A 20014-nucleotide genomic window follows, 5' to 3' on the forward strand; every position below is an offset into this window, starting at 1 on the left:
AAAAGTCTTTCCTTTCTGGGGAAGAAAAAAGTATTCATTGCAATACAGTGGATAAAGGGTTTTTCTGTAGTTGTTTCTCCTCGTCATGTTCATTTGCTTCATGGACCAGGCCTCCACAGCTGGAAAACGTGTCTTAAAGGTTCCCCTGAATGATGTGAAGAAGGTGATAAGGATCAATACCTGTTTGGAATACCAGAAACTGGTAAGGTGCCTTGTAGTTTGACTTTTTTTTTCTTTTCCTAAGGACATCTAGTCATTATATTGCTCAGTTTCTACAAGTTGCGCCCTTCTTTCCAGTCATAACCACGACAAAGAATATACAGCCTGTGTTGGTTTCTTGCTTCGCCTCCATTTCAGTGTCCTTTAAAGACTCTTCCATTTTGGATCTATCCTCTGCTTAGACAGATCTTTTTCCCAGGAGTTTCCCATTTGTCTAAGAAGGTTGGAGTGGGCAGTAAGACCGCTTTGTGATATAATAGGGAAAGGGATGAGGAGAGCAGGCATTGGGAGTGGAAAGTGTTTAGAGCCAATCACCACCATCACCTGGGCCTAGAGGCACATGTTCTACTGCAGGCTACCATCTCTCCTCCAACCCCAGCATTTCTCATCAATACCATTCACTTTGTTCTGGCTACAGGGCAGATGTGTACGGACCAAATTGGGGGTGGTCAGAGTAAAGTGGGAACCCATTCCCCACCTGATTCTCCTGACTTTGACCCAAGTCCATATTTGGAACTTATTTCAGATAAAAGAATCACACTGGAGGTTTGGGGAAAATGTCTTGTATTGTATGTGTCCAAAAAGTACTTCCCAGGAGTGCTGTGGTATTGTAAGATAATCCTAAGAACTCCTCCCTGCATTTCCTGCTTCATAGAAAGAAAGGCTGAAGAAGACCCATTTGTTCACTTCATCTCTGGTATCCAAAATCGACAGTGGAATGGCCATAGAAAAGGTTCTGCAGGTATGGCACAAAACTTTTCTGAATAGGCAGCGGCAACGGAAGATTGGCATACAGAGGAAGAGATTGGACCGTAAGCTCTTGATGGCTGTGACTCCCTGGGTGGGTGATATCACCATGCGTTGTTGGAGTTCCCGGAAGGCTGTAACAGTGCAGACTCGAGGTACCACATAGGGGTAAGGGAGCAGGGGGCAGTCAAGGGTTTCCTTCTCCAGGCCTTGTGTCCAGAGCAAGAGGAATAGATGGAATCAAATAGTACATATCTTGAGGATCAGTGCTTACAGGAATGAGAGGATTAGTGAATTAGGTGATCTGAGGAGATAACTATTTTTAAGAGAATACACATTTTTCTAATGTTCCAAAAATGTTTTAAGAAAATTAAAAATTTTGGGAAAAGCCCTAAAACATGAAATTAAATTCCTAGGTGACCACAGTAGTGAGTATGCATGAAATCACATCATGTGCAGAATGTCCATAGGGTCGTAGGATTTGGAGCAGGAATAGGGGGGACATAGAAATATCTAGTCCAGAGGTTCCCTGAATTTGGTCCCCAAAACCTTTTCGGGGGTCCACAAGGCCAAAACAATTTTTATAATAATACTAAGATGGTTTCATTTCTAACACAATAAATATCGATAGATACAATCCACATAAACTAAAGTTTGGAGGAAGGAGCATGTCCTCGATAATTTTTAAGAGTATGAAGCGGTCCTGAGACCTAAAAGTTTGAGAACTGCTGATCTAGTCCAGTCTCTCCATTTTAGAGATAGAGAAATGAATCCCGGAAATGTTAAGTGACTGACCTAACGTGAAACAGCTAGTAAGTAGGTGAAATTGGACATGTTTAGACTGAGAGGAAAATTGTATGGTGGTGTAGAAGATACTTAATAACTTCCTTTAAAATTTTTAAGAACTGTCACATGGAAGAGAGGCTAATTTCAGAGAACAGAATGGAACCAGTAGAAAATTCCAGAAAGCAGATTTTAGCTTGATATAAGGAAGAAACTTAACTGTCCAAAAGTGGAGCAAATTCCCTTGTGAAGTAACAAGTGTGAAGGAGAAATTCCAGTCACTAGGAAGGTTTAAAAAAGTCTAGCAAAACCAGCTCCCAGGTATGTTCATACAGAGTATTTTCCTGCACCAGGTTGGGGGAGGCTGGACTTCATAGCTTCTAAGGTATCCTCAGACTAAAAGACTGGTTCTTTGTGCATCCTGTTTCACTAGAATGGGAGCTTAGAGAAGACAGTCCAGTCTTCCAAATATTTGAATATCCTCATTGGCTCTAAAGCCTGTGATTCTGTATGCATGTCTGAAAGAATAAAAGAAGAACAATTGAGTAACCACTGAGGTGCAGAGTACTGTGCTGAGCACTGAGGTATAAGTAGGAAAGCAAGATAGTCACTCTCGGACATTCTGATTGGGCCAGGACGGGGACACAACAAACAAAGCTTCAACTGCCAGTCTGGTAGAAAGGCTCTGTGGTCGTTAGAGTGCAGCAGCAAAGCACATCATAAGTCGTCTTCCTTCGTGTTCTATTTCCACTGATAAAATCCACAAAGTCAAGGACTTTGGTCATGAGAACTTTCTTTTCCAGGCCTTCAGTCACTGTGAAGAGGCAGTGGGTATAGCCCTTGTAGAAGCTGTTGCCGTAGTTGATTGACCTGGGTTGATTTTCTGGATGACAGCTGCAGGGACTAGGATGGAAGTAGGCCCAGTGTTGTGAGGGTGCTGCTTAATGTAGCAGTCAGTTTATTTTTTAAAAAATATAAAATGAATATCACAGAAGAGGGGCCTGTCAGTGGTTGTTTCAACTGGAATTAACTTCCTCAAGGGTAGAGACTTTGTCTCAATCTTTGTATCTCCTATACCTGGCACGGTACCCCTATGCATAATAATTTGTTGATAAGAAAAGAGTCCTTGAAGAAGGATATTTGCATGTCGTCTTTTCCATCAAAACTTATGTTAGAGGAAGGTTAATGATGATTGACACTGTCTTATCTTGATTTAGGAGTCTAATATTCCCTTTCCTTACCTCTGCCTCCCTTGCTGATCTCAACTCGGTGGGGAGCCAGAGTTGGAAATCTTTGGGTCCACAGTTTGGTGATTCTTGGTCTCTAGCATTGCTCCCTCTCCCTCCTTCTAAAGCTGAGACCACACTTGAACCTTCTGCCTTAGTTTACAAGTCAAAGAGCCCCTAGAGATTGTTGAAGGAGAGAGGCTTTGTGTCTGGAGTTATTTTTTACATTGGACTTTTTCCTTTTCACAGCAGAAGCCATCATGACAAAATTGCAGTCTATTCATCTGACAAGCACACCTGTGTTTACGTTGTTTATTCAGGTAAGCAGAGGCTGGCTTTGCTCTGATGAGCTTTTGAAGTTTACACTAAATCTGTTCTCTAATGGAGCTGCTTTTAAAAGTGACCTGATGCACAGTTGAAAACTTGAGAGGTCCCACCTCTCTTACCATTTAATGCCTCAATGCAGGGTCGGCAACTTCTCTAGTTCCCAATCCGCTGTCAAGTGAGGAAGGAGTGCCTATAGGGAGCCCAGACAGGCCGAAAGCATAATCTTGAAAGACAAGGGGAAAATAAGAGGAAGGAAGCAGGGGAAGTAGTCATTCTTTTGTATAAAAATGAAGGCAAAATGCAAGACAGGTTTGTTTACTTTTGCAGACTCTTTTTTAAAAAATTAACTTTTCAGGCATTGATTTTTTTCTCCCCCCTCCCCCCCCAAAAAAATACTTGGAAGAAAAACTCTTATAATAAGCTTAGTTAAGTGAAATATTCTCATATTGAACATGTAAACCCCTTTTCATGGTCTCTTCCCCAGCCCCCAGCTTAAAGTTTGTTTTGCTTATGACTACTCCCTTCTTCCCTTCTTTTCCCCTCTCCCCTTTCCTCTCCTGTTTATGTTTATACCAAATTCTTTGTGTATGTGTGTGTTCTGTTAGCTGCAAATGTCAGCTGCTTCCTCCACCTCTTCCTCATTTATATGAACTTCTACTTGTTCACCCTCATAATGGGATATGAGTTTCCCTATCTTTCCCTCCCCCTTTTCCCCTAATGTGTCCTTTTATCCTTCCTTTTCTTTTCTTGTTTTAAGATCTTCAAAACTACACCCATGTCCTAGACTTCCTCCCTGGTCCCTACTGACATTACAGTTTCTCAAGAGATGCTTGTCTAACCCCATTTCCCTTTTAGAATGCAGACGGACACTTCATCCTCATAAAGTCTCATCCCATACCTCACTTAATGTTTTTCTTGATTCATATTTGAAATTTCTACCCAGCTCTGGTCTTTTCATCAGTAATGCTCTGTTTTGTTAAAGGTCTGTGTTCTCTCCCTGCCCCCCATAGCATTATATTCAATTTTAAGTGGTAAGTTGTTCTTGGATATAGGCCTATACCTTTACCTTTTGGAACTTTCACTTTACCCTCTTGTTCCAATATGTCCAGGCAGTTTTCTTTCATGATTCTTGAAATATGATGTCTAGTCTCTTTTCAATCATGGCTTTCAGGTAATTCAATGATGCGTAAATTCCAGATCACTTGTTATTGATATGAAATACCTTATATTTTCTTCTATTTTTTTAATCTTTGACTTTGTTTTAATATTTCTTGTTGTCTCATGAGGTCATTAACTTTTCTTTAGTACATTCTAATTTTCAGGCAGTCTGTTACTTCGGTGAGGTTTTATGCTTCTTTTGCAAAGCTGTTAATTATCTTTCCAAGTCTTGCTTCCATAGTTATTTATTTTTTCTATTTTTTCCTTTAGAGGTCTTGTTTCATTTATAATATTTTTTAATTCTTCATTCTGTGTTTTTCTTTGAAGCTTTGCTTGTAGATGTTTTGGCACATCTTATCTGATGTCCTTCTGCTGGCATCAGAGCAGTCACATTTTGGCCTTCTGTTCTCAGGGTCTGGCTTCAAGATCTCCTTTCTTGGGTTCAAGAGACAGTACTTTGGTCATCTTCTGCACCCACAGTCTGGCTAGAAGTAGCACCTCAGCCCCTGCATCCAGGAGCTGAGTCTGAGATCTCAGTCTCCTCTCTAAGACAGTAGGATAGACAGTGCTGGGGCCCTGTGCTGCTTTCTGTGTCTGACTCTGTGATCCTATGCCACCCCTCTTCCACAGTGCTTGCTCTGGTCACTTGCCTGTGATAAAATTTGTGACCTTATGCTAGAAATATGATCCACTAGTTTTCTCCATAGATTTCCTATCACTGCTCAGGCTGGCATTCTCAAATCTTTGTTGGAGTAATTGTTGGAGGAGCTGGGCTGTACTGCTCCTCCATTCTCTTGGTTAGTCTCCCCAATTTTGCAGTACTTTTCTGGACCTTGTTTAGTCTCACTTGTACTTACTTCGAGTCCCTGGTCTCTTAAGCATTTCAGGAAGATCTGAAACCGAAATGCCCACCCACTGGCATCCTGCCCATTTTGAGTGTTGTGTAAACCCTAATAGGTCTGCATCATTATCTTAGTCATTTGGCAGGATAGATTTTGGCAGGCCTGGGTTACCAGGTCATAGATGATCAAGAGAGTACCTTCTCCCTTCTTTTAAAATGTGTTCTACCCTTAGTTGTTTCAGATTGATACTGATGGCTGCATGAAGGTGATTGGAGAGAGGAAGACCAAGCAATCAGATCTGCTCTTGGCTATTAGCGGAAATCCACAGCAACCTCAGCAGGTAGAGGGGCGGAGAATGGAATACTTGAGTTTTATTTTTTAAAACCTGGGGCTAAGTAGCTTGACAGCACATCTTACTTTCCTGTACTGTCCCTTCGAAATGGGCATGGCTATAACCAGCTGAGTGAATCAGGATGTGGGCTGTGGTAGAATAGACCTGTCATCGAACCTCTGGGCATCAACTGCCTCATTTGTGAAATAGAGAACCTTACCTACTTGCCTGCAAGCAGGTGGCCAGACCAGATTATCTCTTTTGGTTTTCTTCTCAATCTAAGTTCTAAGATTCATGAATTCCTCTTCATACTAATTGATTGGGAAGGGGAAGGAGGGATGGCAGAGGATGGCAGTTTGTCAGTTAATACCTTTGTGCTATCCTACCTGTCATCCCAGTGAATGTGATTGTATCTAAGTGCCTCATGCTTTTCTTGGTCAGTCTATAACTTGAAAGAATTTTTCTGTAAGCTGCAAGCCTAGAAATGCCTTGAAAATTAACATCGTTAATTAGTTTGCATCTCTCCTATTTTTCTAGGCATCCTCTGGTTTACAGAAATCTTCAGGTACAGTTGTATTTCTCCTTGCTTTTGTCATTCACATCTTGCAAAGGAATTTCCACAAATAGAGTTTGGGTTTGTCACTGAGCACTATGGCTTAATGCCTCCTAATATGTGGTCCCTTTCTCTGCCTTCTTTCTACCCTGACAACCAACCCTTGGTTATGTTGTCTGACATCAGCAAGGTTGAGTGCTAGACTTCAACAAGGTTGCATGGAAATAGCAGCCATCCATACAGCATCTACTAAGGTCTCCTCAGCACAGCTTGTCATTCATTACCTCCTGGGCTCCTCCTTTTGACCCAGACAAGGAAAACTCTAGCATCTGGGACCAAGGTCCTGTACCACTCCTGACACTGCTTGCTTTAGCAAAATGAGAATGGAGTTTGGGTTCCTACATTAGCTGTGCTCATCATTGATGAGAGTGAGTTGATGGTCACTTTTCCACGATAGCGGCAGGGACCCTGTTTTGTATAATCTTGAAGTAATTTGTCTCTGGGATGCTTGGTGGGATTTTTTTTTTTTTTGGAGGTAAGGGATTTACTTTGCTCACACTTGGCTCAGGCTAAGATTAAAGTGAATTTTCCCTCTTTGAATCCATACTAACTCTGGGACATGAAGCCCAAGAAGCATGTTGAATATGCAGAGGAGCCAGTCTAGGAATAAACATCTGAATTGGGTAGCCAATATTTGGATACTTAGGAGCTAGTTTTAAAAACTAGATAGGCACATTTGACCTAGACATCTGCTCCCACCCCCACCACACCTCCCCCCCAAAAAAAGAAGAAAATAAAACTTTGACCTGATTATAAGATAGTGTGTTTTTGGAGTGTGTGTAGTACCTAAAGATAATAAGTTTCTGGTGCAGAGGGAAAAGTATAAACATCTGCCAGGTATACCCACCATTAAATTCTTTTCTGGCCTTGAATCATGATTACTCTCCATTTTCTCAGAAACGACTGCACATTTGTTAAGATATGATCCCTTCCACATTTGCTCCATTCTGGCCCAGCTCGCAAACTCACCATAGTGTATAAAGAAGCTGCCTTCTAAACTCCTTAAGAACAAGGATTCTGTCTTGTCTCCTGTCTCTCCCACAGCACCTGACATAGGACTAAACATACATTAGGTGCATAATAAGCACTTCTTGAGTGAATGGTATGAGAGGTTCCAAGTTTTATATAGGCAGAGGCTTCTGAGATTGGATCATGGTTGGTCTGCTCTCAGTTTGCATATTTATTGTCGCTCGCTTGCTCTCTCTCTCTCTCTTGCAGGCTGCCAGCTGACGAAGGGCAAAGAAACACAAAGGAAATCTACTGTCTCTAAGACAAAAGATTTGCCAGAGGCTGCCCAGCCAAGGCCATCGGTGTCACCAGCTTCTTTAGGCCCCAAACCAAAGCTGAAGACTGTCTCAGAACTCCTGAGGGAAAAACGGCTAAGGGAGTCCCGAGCCAATAAGGCTCGGGAGAATACAGTGATCCTTGCCCCTCAGGTGCTGGTCACCCCACCTGTGATCCTTCAGCAACCTTTGCAACCACTTCTCCCTTCCACTCTTGCCACAGCCCAGCCTCTGGGATCAGGGTCAGCTGGGAAACCAGTTGCCATGGCTTCAAGTCCAGCAGCCGCATTCCAGACACCTTCCCCCATCATAGCTTCCACCAAGTCCCCTGAAAAAAATTCTGTCACAGATAATTCTACCTCCTCCTGGGGAAATGAGGTCATTGTTGAAGTAAATAAAACAGAGGGGACCTCTGCCCCCCAGGTTGGGGTGCTTACCTCAGGCCAGTCTTCCTCATTGATGAAGTCCGAAGGGCACTCTGCTCCTAGTGAGAGCCCAGTCCCTAGAACAGCAGCTAGTCCAGCCCTAGGAGTAAGCCAGATTTCCTCCGGGTCAGGGCCAGCTAGCCTCCTGTCTTCTCAAGTCACTACCACCTCAGGGAATCAGGAACTCCCCAAGGTACCTTCTTTTCTTGCTCCAGCTCAAATCTCTGTGCAGCAGCCCAAATCCATTAGACTGGTGCCTACCCTTTCAGTTCCTACCTGTGGCTCACGGGTTATCTCCAGCAACATTTTGCCTGTCACATGGGTAGTTACTGCACAAGGGCTTGTCCCTATGTCCACGTCAACCCTTGTGGGCCTCCCTGGACCAGGCAAGCCAGCTGGAACCCCTGTGCTCCCCATCCTTAGGAGAGTGGTCAAGAGTAAGGGTACTCTGAAACTGTTGCCTTCATCAAAAGTCAAGCAGAGCCCTAGGGCCTCTGTACCAAGACCCACTTTAGCCAAAAGGCCGCTTATTGCCAGTAAAACTCTTCAAGGAGACCTGGCCTCAAGGACAGCTGGACCAAGTCTTCCAACACATGTTCCCACCATGGCTTCATCAGATACAGTAAATCACTCAGAAAAAAACAATCTTCCTGGAGATAAACCTAGAGAAGTGAGGACAGCTGGAGAGATGTCTGTGCCCTCTCCCCAGCCTGAGACAGAGCTCCAGACCAAGAGCCCCACAAGCCAACCAAGGGCAGAGCCTGAGGGCTGCCACTGTGTGCTCACTCCAGAAGCAGAGAGCCCAGCCAGAGTGAATACAGGAAGCGAGGATCCTGCACAGAAAGACCTTTTACCAGAGACAAAAGACAATCTTCCTGTTCGTAATGGCAGTCCTGAGAAATCCTTTCCTACCCCAGCAGGGATGCCTAAGCCCATTACCCAGTCACAGGAAGGGATAGCTGCCCGAGACAATCAGCCCAAAGCCCTGGAGCCTGGGAAGAGCGTTCTGGACCTGAGCCTCCTCTCGTTGGAGAATGAGGCTTCTGTAAGGGAGTGGCTCAAAGGGAAGCAAGGCGTCTGCTTGCCCCTGCTTCAGAGCACACTGCCCTACCTGCCTCCCTTTCTGTGCAATCTAAAGACTCTGTCAGGGCTTCTGCTCCAAAAGAAATCTCTGGAGCAGAGAGCAGCTACCCTAGTGGCACAGGGAAGAGTCCAGGACAAGAGTGATGTGTCCAGACAGGACATTCAGGCAGCTCGGCATCTGGTGCAACAGCAACTTAAGGAGAACCCCGCATACCTCCTCCTGAAAGCCAGGTTTTTGGCAGCTTTTGCCCTCCCAGCTTTTCTTGCCACTCTTCCCCCGCCTAGGGTCCCAACCACCCTTTCACGCATTATGGACAAAAGCAGTGAGAGTGAGGAGGAGCAGGAGCAGGAGCAGGAGGAGGAGTGCGCTCAGTCAGAGACAAGGCCCAAAGACAGTGATTGTGGTGGGAATGAACAGCTGACAAACGCAGCCGGAGACACCCAGTCTACCCCAGAGGCCATGTCCTCTATCCAGGTAAGGTCAATAACTGGACAGGGAGTCTGCTGTCCAGGGAGACGTGGGAGGATGTGGGGAGCTGAAGAGGAAGAATTCCACTTCTTTAAACCTTAGGGGATTCCTGGCAGCCACAGTGATAATCACACTAAGGGAGGGCAAGAATATTTTTCCAACATCTTTGCCCAATTTTGTTTCCCATCTACACAGACCAGAACTCAACCATGACCCAAAGCTACAAAGAGGTGGCTGGGAATGGGAAACATCCTTGTTTGAATACTGTCTTCAGTCAGCACCTGTCTGGGATTTCATTTCTTTTGAAGAAGAAACAGCCTGTTCCAAACCCACCTAATTTGTGCAAGCATTGCCTCCAGAATTCAGCTAGGATTTACAGATGAGCGTGTGCTTCTCTGCCTGTGCAGAACAGAAAGCGTCAGTAGGGCTTTGACAATCTTTGCTAGTCTTGTTCTGCTAAAAAAATTCTTTTAGAGAAAGGACTTTTTTTTTTCCCTAAAGTAGAAATACACTACATAATTTGAAGATTTTTTTTCTGTAACACTTTGTTCTTGAATTCTGAATTATTTTTTTGGCAACAGCAGGTCCATTTTTTTTCTTTCTTTAATTGAAATCTTACAATTTAGGTGTATTGTTTATAATAATTTCTCTACTGTTAAGGAAATGGTAACACTGGACTTAGAAGTGAAGACCTGTGTTCAAATCCCAGATCTGTTACTCTCAGCTCCTTTCCTTTGCTCCATTCTTTGATTAAAAGGTGACCCCCCCCCTTTTGCTGAGGCTTGCCCATCCTTGTTCTTGTAATCCCATCTCTTCTGTGGACTTCAGGAGATAGTCCCTACGATCATTCCCTCTGTGTCTTTATTCTTTAATCTCTCCCTGTCTACTGGCTCCTTCCTTGCTGCTACCTACAAAAATGTCTAGATTTCTGAAACACTCCTTGTCTTAATTCTTAATTCTCCTCGTTATAGCCAGGTACCTATAAAAAGTTGTCTGTGTTCCTGTGCTTCTTGCCCACTTCTCCTTTCTGTCTCTTCTCAACCCCTTGAATTCTATATGATCTCATCACTAAACTATTCTTTCCAAAATTACCAATGATCTTTCAGTTATCAAATCTAATGGCCTTTTCCGAGTCTTCATCCTTCCTGACTTCTCTGCAGTACTTGACATGGTTGATCCACCCTCTCCTCTTGAACAGTCTCACCCCTCTTGGTTTTCATGACATCTCTTTCCCTGTTTCTCCTGCCTGTCTGGATGCCCACTCCTCATTCTCCTTTTCTGGGTCATCATCCACACTCTACATCCTTACTGTATATGTCCCACATCTCTGTCCTGGGACCTCTTCTGTCTGTGTCTAAGTGATCTCATTGGCTCCCAGAAATTCAGTTGTTTTCTCTGTGTAGATGACTCCCAGATTTGTATATTCATCCCTAGTTTGTTTACTGAGCTCTGGTCCCATGTCCACAACTGCCCATTAGATATTTCCAACTGGATGTCCCTTAGGCACCTTAGACTTAACATGTCCATGACAGAACTCATTTTTTATACCCTAAAATTCACCCTTCTTTCTCAGTTATTGCTGTCAAGGGCACCATGTTCTTCCAGCCATCCAGGTTTGAAGCCTCACAGTTACACTAAACTCTTGACTCTCTTCACTCCCCCATATCCCAGCAGTTGCCAAGTCTTGTTAGTTCTGCCTGCATGATATCGCTTGCATCTATTCTTCTCTTCACTCACATTGTCATCACCTTAGTTCAGGACCTCATTACCTCTCATTTGAACTACACAAAGAGCCTCCTAATTGGTTTTTCAGCTTCTAGTCTTCTTTCTCCTCTAGTCCACCACCACCCAGCAGCCAAAGGGGTATTCCTAAAGCATAAGTTTGATCATGTCCCTCTTCTGTTCAGAAAGATTCCGTGGCTCTTCATTGTTTCTAGGACAAAACAAAAGATCTTTTTTTGGCATTTAAAACCCTTTATATCCTGGTCTCAGCCTATTTTTCCAGGCTTTTTACATCCTGCTCCACTTCACGCATTATAGCCGAATTGACCCACTTGTTGTAATACAGCATTGGACAGGCCATGCCTTGTCTGAAATGCACCTCCTTCCACTTCCTTGAACACCCTACTTCTCAGAATCCTTGACTTCTTTCACAGCTCAGCTTAAGTGCTGCCTTCTTCATAAGGGGCTCGAATGCAAAATTACCTTGTATAATTTTTATATTTACTTGTATATGTATTATTTTTTCCCCTAACAAAATGTATGCTCCTTGATAGCAGAGACTGTTTTCTTTTTCAGTTTTTTTATTTTCAGTGTCTGTTGACAGTGCATGGCATATAGGAAGTGCTTAACAAATGCTTGTTGAATAACTTACTTATTATAACCTTGTGTAAGTCAGCCTCCTGGACCACAGTTGCTTCATCTATAAAATGACTAGATCAGGGGTTCTTAACTTCCCTATGTCTTGGGCCCCTCTCTGAGTCTGGTGAAGCCTGTAGACCCTTCTTAGAATAATGTTATTAAATACTCAAAATACATAGGATCACAAAGCCAACCAGTTACATTGAAATATAGTTATCACCATACTAACAAAAAAGTTCATGGACACCAGGTTCAGAACCCTTGCTCTGAGAAATCTTTAAGGTCTTTTCTAGCTCTTACAGTCTTAAATTTGGGGATTGTAGTAGTTACAGCTATAGATATATAAATATCCGTGTTTAAATATCAATTGACAGCTGTAGTCATTTGTTCAAACCAGAGTTTCCCCTTTTCCTTATTGTGGTTTCTCCCTGTCAGTAGGAGGTAATATGCTTAAACTTCAGAAGTATAAATTGCATAACCTGTGTTTTGATAGAGGAACAGAGTCTCAGTGTGGGGCAGTGTAATGGTGTAATGATTACTAGATTGACACGGAAGAGACCCGACCAGCTGTCATAAGCTCACTAGGTGATCTTGGACAAGTCGTGGTATCTTTCTATTCTAACTGGAAGGTTCTGGGGGTGAGGTACCTGTGGCCTCAAAGCCACGTGTGGCCCTCTAGGCCCTCAAGTGCAGCCCTTTGATTGAATCCAAACTTCACAGAACAAATCCCCTTGATAAAAGGATTTGTTCTGTAAAACTAGGACTTGGTCAAAAGGCTGCACCCAAGGACCTAGAAGGCCACACGTGGCCTTGAGGCAGCAGGTTCCCCACCCCTGGGTTAGACTAAATGTAATTCCTGCTCTCCAAGTACAGCGTCTGACTTGATCAGTATCTCAAGAGAACTCCAGATAATGTGTTTTTCCAATATCTAGTCCTGTTTTATTGGTGATGTTTAACCAGAACTTCTGTGTTTGTGTTAATTATAGTTTTCCCCTTGAAATTAGGCACCTTTCCTAGTTCCCATTTCCAGAATGATAATTTTTCCCAGAGGTAGTTGGCTTGGAAATGACATTTTTGCCATAAAAACTTCCTTCCTTAGCATTTTCCTAGGTAGTCAGAGCAGAAGAAGCTCATTGTACTATGTCAGGGATCTTCTGAAGAACATAAGCTAACACCACTTCCACAAGCCATAGAGTTTGATGGCCTTGTGCTCTTTCAGGGCTTCTGTGGAAGGAGAAAGCAGAAACAAAAGCTTGCCTCATCTACTGCCTTTGAAGGTTTTTAAGATATTGTAGGGGAGGCAACAACCAGTTAGAAAGAACCTCTTTGAGAAATACTTCTCCAGTCACCTCCTGTTCTTTTGCAGAAGTAGGGGTGGAGTACTGCATATGATATCAGATTTTTTCAATATGTTGGTTAGTTTTGCTAATCTGGTCTCTTACCTGTTTATTTGTTGTTGTAAGCGATGACTCTCAGGGTGGGAAAGGAGGTTAGAATAAATTGTAAAACATAATATGACCCCTAAAGATCAATTAAAAATATTTTTTAAACCACCAACAAAAAATGTCCTTGAAGACCTGCCTCCTTAGGTCAGCATTGTAAGCCATTTTCAGACTGTGACATACCAAGAGAAGGGAAGATGCCTTTCTCTCCTCTAGTCTTCTGTCCATCCTCTCTAGCTGCCCCCAACCACCAAACTTAAATGTGAGGTAAATGTGCAGCTCTAGATTTTGTATGTAGAAATCTCTTTAAACATTCCCTGTGTTTGGGGCAGGGGAACAGGGAACTAGCAGTCCATTGGGCCAGATTTCATCTTCTAGCCTTGCAAGGGGAATTCCTTTCCCTCTGTTTTTCCCCCTTGTCACTGGGATCTCTGATCACTGTTCTCTTTTGGATCTTGCTTTAGGGCTCTCCCCATCCTATCCCACATGCCACGTCCAGTACCCTGGATGCTGAAGACTTCAATGTACTGAAGACCAGAAATGCTGTGCATGCCAGGAAGCGGAGGAGGAGGGTGTGAGAAGGAGGCTGGAGGTAAGTTGATCACACACAGGGATGAAGGGCCCTAGACACAGAAATAATGTCACACTGGTATCTTGCAGCTTACCTTGTCCTCCTTCCTGTCCTCCCTCTTCCCACTCTCTTCCTCCCTCCCTCCCACTTTGCCACCACCACTCTGATTTTGGGAGCAGACGAGTTCTGCCCTTGAAAAAATCCCACTGTACTTTTCATACAGATGAGGAAGAGGAGGCCTGAGGCCCCAGTCACTGTGATGCTCTCAGAAACAGTTGTTCTCTGTTCTCTTACACTTATTTTTAACTCACTAGGGAGGGGCTCTTAACCTTGGTTCTGTGAAATTGGTTTTTAATATTTTGACAATTGTATTTCAGTATAATTTATTTCTTTTGTAACGCTACATATTTTATTTAAATTAAATAAATACATTTTTCTGGCTTCACCTTATTTCCAGAGAGGACTAAGACACAAAAAACGTTAAGAACCACTGGCTTTCAGGAAGCTTCTTGGGTAACCATTTTGTCTGGAGCTGTCTACATAACAAAGTCCCTAACAGTGCATCTCCCCACCCTCCATTCTGTCAGCTCGATTGTCTTTGGCATTTATAGACCTTGGCTTTTGCTGAAGGCACTGTCTAAAGGTGTGGAAACAGCTGGATGGAAGCATCCTTGGGAGCCCCTGCCTCTTCTACTTCAGGATTCCTGGCCATGAAAACTGCCTCTAGAGCCAAGGAAATCTTAAACTTGCTTAAAACCAGCTGACCCTGCAAAAATTAAAAAGTCAAGAAACCACAAGGGATAAGAAATCCTCTTCGTCATGAAGGCTTCCTCTGCACAGACAGTATTGAGTCAACACTTCTCACCTAGCTCCTCACTGAAGACCAGTTATCACACTAACCACCCTGGATTATCACATACTGTAAACCCTGGAAATTGGACTCTTCTGCAAAAGGCTTATGCCACTGCTTTGTTGCACTAGAACAAGGGAAGGAGGGAACTTGGGGGGCTGCAGGATAGGGAGGAGGAGGAAGAGAGAAATAGAAGGTTATTTATTTTTGCTGTCAAAGCTTTATTTTGTGTGATCACTTGATTCTGGATCAGAAGAGGTGACTGAAATTCTCAGTCATTCCACCTTCAATGATGTTGGTAATGAATAGTCCCTCAGCTGCTTTGAAGTAATAATACTTCTTTAACTGGAGGGTTTTTTTTTATGCAAATAACAAGTTTAAATGGAGGGGAAGATAAATATTTACATGTGTATGTGTATAGATACTAGATGTTCTATTTTCTCATTAAAAAAAAAAACAAACCCTTTAGCTTTATTTTCTCAAGGTTATATTATAAATCTACATACACTCTCTCAGGGTCAGCCCCATTCTTGTCAATATGAAACTACATAAAGGTTTTAGGCTGATGCTAAAGGCCTGCCATACTTTCCAGTCTGTCATATACATGTGAAATGGCTAAATCTGAGAGCTAGAAGGGGCCCCAAAGAGCCATGGTTATGAATCTTGGCTCTGTCATTTCCTAGCTGAAGAATCTTGGGTAGAGCTGTAAGAAGGAATTTTTTCATCTGAAACCAAACCAGTTAGGAGTGGGGACAGATAGGGAGGGTGGAGGTGAGAGGTGCAACATGAATTTCTGTCTGACAGGCTTGGACAGTAATAGTGGTACAGAGAAAATGATCTGCTCTAGCAGACAGTGGGTGGGGTATGTGCACAAAGGACAGTCCAGCCCTCCGAGCCCTGCCGATGTCTCTGAAGGATTTGGTGGTAATAATGAGCCCTGGGAGAAGAACATACATGGCGGATCACGCCATCCTTCTGTCCCCTGTCAGAGACCTGGTCAAAGCTCCAGTTACCTTAACCTTGTTATAGCTCTGATCTTTTACAAGGCATTGAATGACTGGGCCTCAGTGTTTTCATCCATAAAGAATAGGGAAGAATTGCACTGCCTACCTCAGGGTTTTTGTAGGGAAAGTATTTTGTAAACTTTATATAAACACCAGTTACTAATTATCTGTAAAATAAGGGAGTTAGACTACATCAGAGGTATCCGATATGTTGCCTGTAACACTACCAGATACAGCCCCAACCAGATAAATGTGATTAGGAATATTTAGCAAAAGGAGTAAAAATACAGCAAAACATAGATAACATTACATTTTAAAACTAAGTTAAGGGATCTTTATGTATGAATTAGTTTGACACCACTGGACTTGATTGTCAAAGTATCTTCGAGTGCTCAGTCTTGTAACCCTAATGTCTGGTCTAGGCCCTTGTCTTCATATGACTAGCCATTCTGAACTTTTGAGTTTTTTATTTCTGTTAAGGAAAAGGGGGAAGCGTGTTGATTTTTTTATTGTCAAAAACTGGGGTGTTCTAATAGGCTAGAAATTTTTGAAAAAGTCAAGGGTCTCTGGATGGCATCAAGGCCTCCTTTGAAGAGAAGATGCTCAATGCCTTCTTCCCAGTTCACTACAAAGAGGAAGATGTCTCCATTTCTTTCCCTCCTCCAGACCACACAGACTGACGCCATTCCTGTTTTCTGAGAATTTGGTGGTAGCTGGGTTTTGGTACAATGTGATTCTGTACAACAGAATGACACCATTCAGGGTGCTTTAAGCCACTACAGGTGTTGACTCACGTTGCTGAAACACGACACCCCTGGAAGACTGATGATTTTCAAAGCTAAATTATTCTCACATTTTCCTGCCCTCTTGGTAAATCATTATGCTTAGAGGTGTTGCTTTTATTTGGACACCTGACCAAACTTAGGACAACAGAACTCTTACCTTTTGGTTTTCCCTCTCGATCAAAATAATAGCTGGTAGTTTGTTTTTATGTGGTGCTGTGATTTAATCCCCATAGGGAAACTCCCTTCACTGATGCAGACCAGTTCATGTGGCCCAATAGGGCCACAAAGAGTTAGCTGGGGCACTGAGAGGATGTAGTCATAGTCACCCAGCTAATAACAGAGGCAGGGTGAGCTCAGGTCTTCCTGGTTCTCCTGGCTCTGATAAGCTGCCTTATAATTATTTTTGTTTCCTAAGTTTCATTCACATTCCTGTGAGGTAAGTAGGGCTGGTATTTTGTTATTGTTATCTAAAGAGCCTTGTTTTGCAGTGGGTAAACCATTTTCCTGGAGGGGCAAAGTGAAGTTGGGGGGATGGAGAATCATTGATGCTTCACTATTAGCATTTCTTTATCTTCATCCATTGTCACATCTCTGCTCTTTTCCTACCTGGGGAATCCCTGCGAATCTTTGCCCACTTTTGGTCTTCCCTCTTGAACGCCTTGAACTCCCCGCCTTGAACCATCCTCTTCCAATCCTTCAAGCCTGCCCTTTCATTTGCAGCAGCTGGGATATGGGGAAACCCAGGATGTTGCAGACAATTCACAGCTGAGGGAAACTCCTTTGTAGAGATATACAGGACATTCCCATGTATCTCATTAATAGCCGTTGAAGGCCCACAAGCCAAAGGGCAATTCCTCCGAGAAGCTAGTTCGAGGAAACACCGGAGAGCAATTAGGTGAGAGGTAAAACTGTCTTAGGGTGGGACCAGGTGAAAAAGTCTTACATCATGACTGTGGCTTCCGCTTCTCCCTTTCCTGAACACTATATCTACTTCCTTTCATGTTAGCCTACACATTAGCTAGGAAAATGTCTAGGAGGAGGAGTTCAGTTTAACTGGATTAACTAGGCATTAGTAATGGGCCTTCCTGTTTGAGATACTGCACTGACCCGCAGATGCCCAGTAGTTAGTTGGTAGACATTCGTGCTGCATTTTTGTCCCTCCCAAACTCCATCATTCACCATTGTTGTATGAAGAAACACCGTATTTAGGCATTCTTGCCTCACACTTTTCTGTTGCCCTCCACAGAATTCCTAGCAAATTAACAAGTATTTAGTCCCTACTATGTGCCAGATACTGCATTAGGTACTAGAGATACAAGAAGGAAATGATCCCTACTCTCAAGGAACTTATAACAGGGGAAAAAACAGACAGCTAAAAATACAGCACAATTACCGGTACACAAAAGTATACCCTGTATAAGGTGAATGAATACAAATAGATAGAAAGTAGTTAAAGGGGGGAGGACGATTGGAGTTGTAAATTATGTTGGCTCACGTAGTTGCTGATAGGTCACATGAACGTGCTTTAAAAGTCTGCCAAGGCAAGCAAGATCTTGCAGTAGGAAGAGTAAAGGAGGGCTTTTGCCCTTGCATAGAAAATGCAGAGTGAAAAGATGAGCAGATTGATAGAAAATTAACTTCAGCTGAGTAGAAAGGATGGGCTCTCAAAAGCTAGTCAAGGAACAGTGAAGAAGTTATTTGAATTCTGGGCAGTTATGGGGACGGAAGACTGAAACTTCTTTGCTCTATCCTTGTCTCCTGTCCCTTAAAAAAAACTCCCCTCCATCCCTACCCTGTCCCCTCTCCAGGACTTCACCTTTCTTCCAAAGGGACCAGACCAATCTCTACTAGCCTCTCCCTCCCCAATCAAGGCTGAGTAAAGTGCCCTGGTGTTACTTTGTTTCCTTCAGGTTATGTGAGAAGGAACCTCCCAAAGGCTTATTCTAGTGGAAGAAAGAGCTTGGTACTTCAGATCTCAAAGGTTGAACTAAATGACTTCTAGGGTTCCTTCCAACTTTGAATTCCAGGGTTTGAATCCTGATACCACTACTACCTACTACTTAATTCCTGTGTGACCTTAGACAAGTCACTTAAACTTCTTTGGGCTTCAGTTTCCTCATTCATAAAAGGGAAGTTGGACTAGGTGATCTCCAAGCACCTTCTCAATCTATAGTCCTAGGATTCTAACTCTTCTTTTGAACCTGCCAGGTGGAACAGGGGAGATATAGCTGCTGGCAGCTTAGGGGCAAAGCCCAGAGGAGGAATTCTGTCAGCTGTAAACTTGTGGCCACCTGTGGCTCTTACAGATATCAGGGGGTGGTAAGGGCATAACTAGTCACCCATATGCTGATAAAAATCAGCATGCGGGCCATCTTTGACACCTAAGTAAGCCATAGGTTGCTAACCTCTGGGTCTGCCATTGCTTATGATGTTGGCAGGTTTATTGATAATGCAAAAAAAAAATTCACCAACAGCTGCTTAAAATGTGGTGCTAACACAGCCATGGTCAGGGGTTAAATTTTTGTGTGGCTTTGTTCTTTTTCCCTGGCTACTCCTTAACCAGAGCCGTAACTAGAAATTCTTTGACCTGGGGTGAAAGCAATTCAGGGAGTTGTGTGGGGTGGAGGAAGAATGCTAACCAGTAGTGTCGGTAAAAAGGAGGTCTGACCAGGGGAATTGGGGGTGGCAGTGATGGCTCAGGCAACAGGTTGCCCGTCAGAGCAGTTGCACTGGGAGAGGAGAAGACCTGCTCCCCAGGAAATACTATTTCCAACCCCTTTGGGATGGGCCCCAGATAAGGAACACTCTGGTGACAGAACCTGGTAAGGAAGCAGGGCTGCACCAGCTAGCTGAAGACTTTGAGGTGTGAGGTAGTGGGGTAGGGGTCTCTGAAGGAGGAGGGAGAAGACGAGGGTGTTCTTGTCAGCCACAAAATGTTGGTGCTCTGAAGTAAAGCCCTGGCTATCCTACCCTAGTTAGAGTTACTGTTTACAAAAGGGCCAGGAGAGCCCAGGTGCATCTGTCTTTCCTACTAAAGAAACATCTTAATGCCTAAATCCTCCAGACAGTAGCACAGATGGCTGGTTATTCTTATTAATACTTGCTCTAAGAACAAGGCAGGACACTCACCTTGCGGGGTGGGGGTGGGGTGGGGTGTTATGATGCCAAGCCAGGATACAGTGTTCCTGTGTGAGTCTCAATCCCCCTGAGCTATAGTACACACCTGAGGAGCCCAGAGGTGCTGATTGTGCAAAATGGTACCCCAAAGGGTGCTGAGATGCCGTATGCCCCAAGTTCTCCCCCAACAGAGGTTACTTCTCCTTTTCCATACTCCGCCCTCTGCCTCCCAGAACTCTGATAGGCCAACCAGAAGAAATACCATCAAGAAATGTCTTGACTATAGCCCCATCAGGAAGTGCCTCATAGCAGAGGTTTTCCCAGCTGACTCCACCCTCCCTTAAGTTCCTGCATTGTCAGTAAGGTTTCCTATATCAA

At 43.5% G+C, this 20014-nt stretch overlaps 1 protein-coding gene across 1 annotated transcript in view; it reads left to right on the plus strand.

Moving 5' to 3' along the window:
- The window catches only part of SNAPC4 (small nuclear RNA activating complex polypeptide 4), a 48201-nt gene extending 33078 nt beyond the window's left edge, over positions 1-15123 (plus strand). The window contains exons 17-24 of the mRNA XM_036751542.1: positions 110-202; positions 875-1121; positions 3225-3295; positions 5535-5642; positions 6171-6198; positions 7465-9512; positions 13774-13901; positions 14338-15123. Coding sequence (XP_036607437.1) covers positions 110-202; positions 875-1121; positions 3225-3295; positions 5535-5642; positions 6171-6198; positions 7465-9512; positions 13774-13887 — 2709 coding nt within the window. The 3' untranslated portion in view covers positions 13888-13901; positions 14338-15123. The remainder of the gene's footprint in view (positions 1-109; positions 203-874; positions 1122-3224; positions 3296-5534; positions 5643-6170; positions 6199-7464; positions 9513-13773; positions 13902-14337) is intronic.
- The last annotated feature ends 4891 nt before the right edge of the window (positions 15124-20014 follow it).

The sequence above is a fragment of the Trichosurus vulpecula genome, chromosome 3 (assembly GCF_011100635.1).
Source record: "Trichosurus vulpecula isolate mTriVul1 chromosome 3, mTriVul1.pri, whole genome shotgun sequence".
Taxonomy (NCBI): Eukaryota; Metazoa; Chordata; class Mammalia; order Diprotodontia; family Phalangeridae; genus Trichosurus; species Trichosurus vulpecula.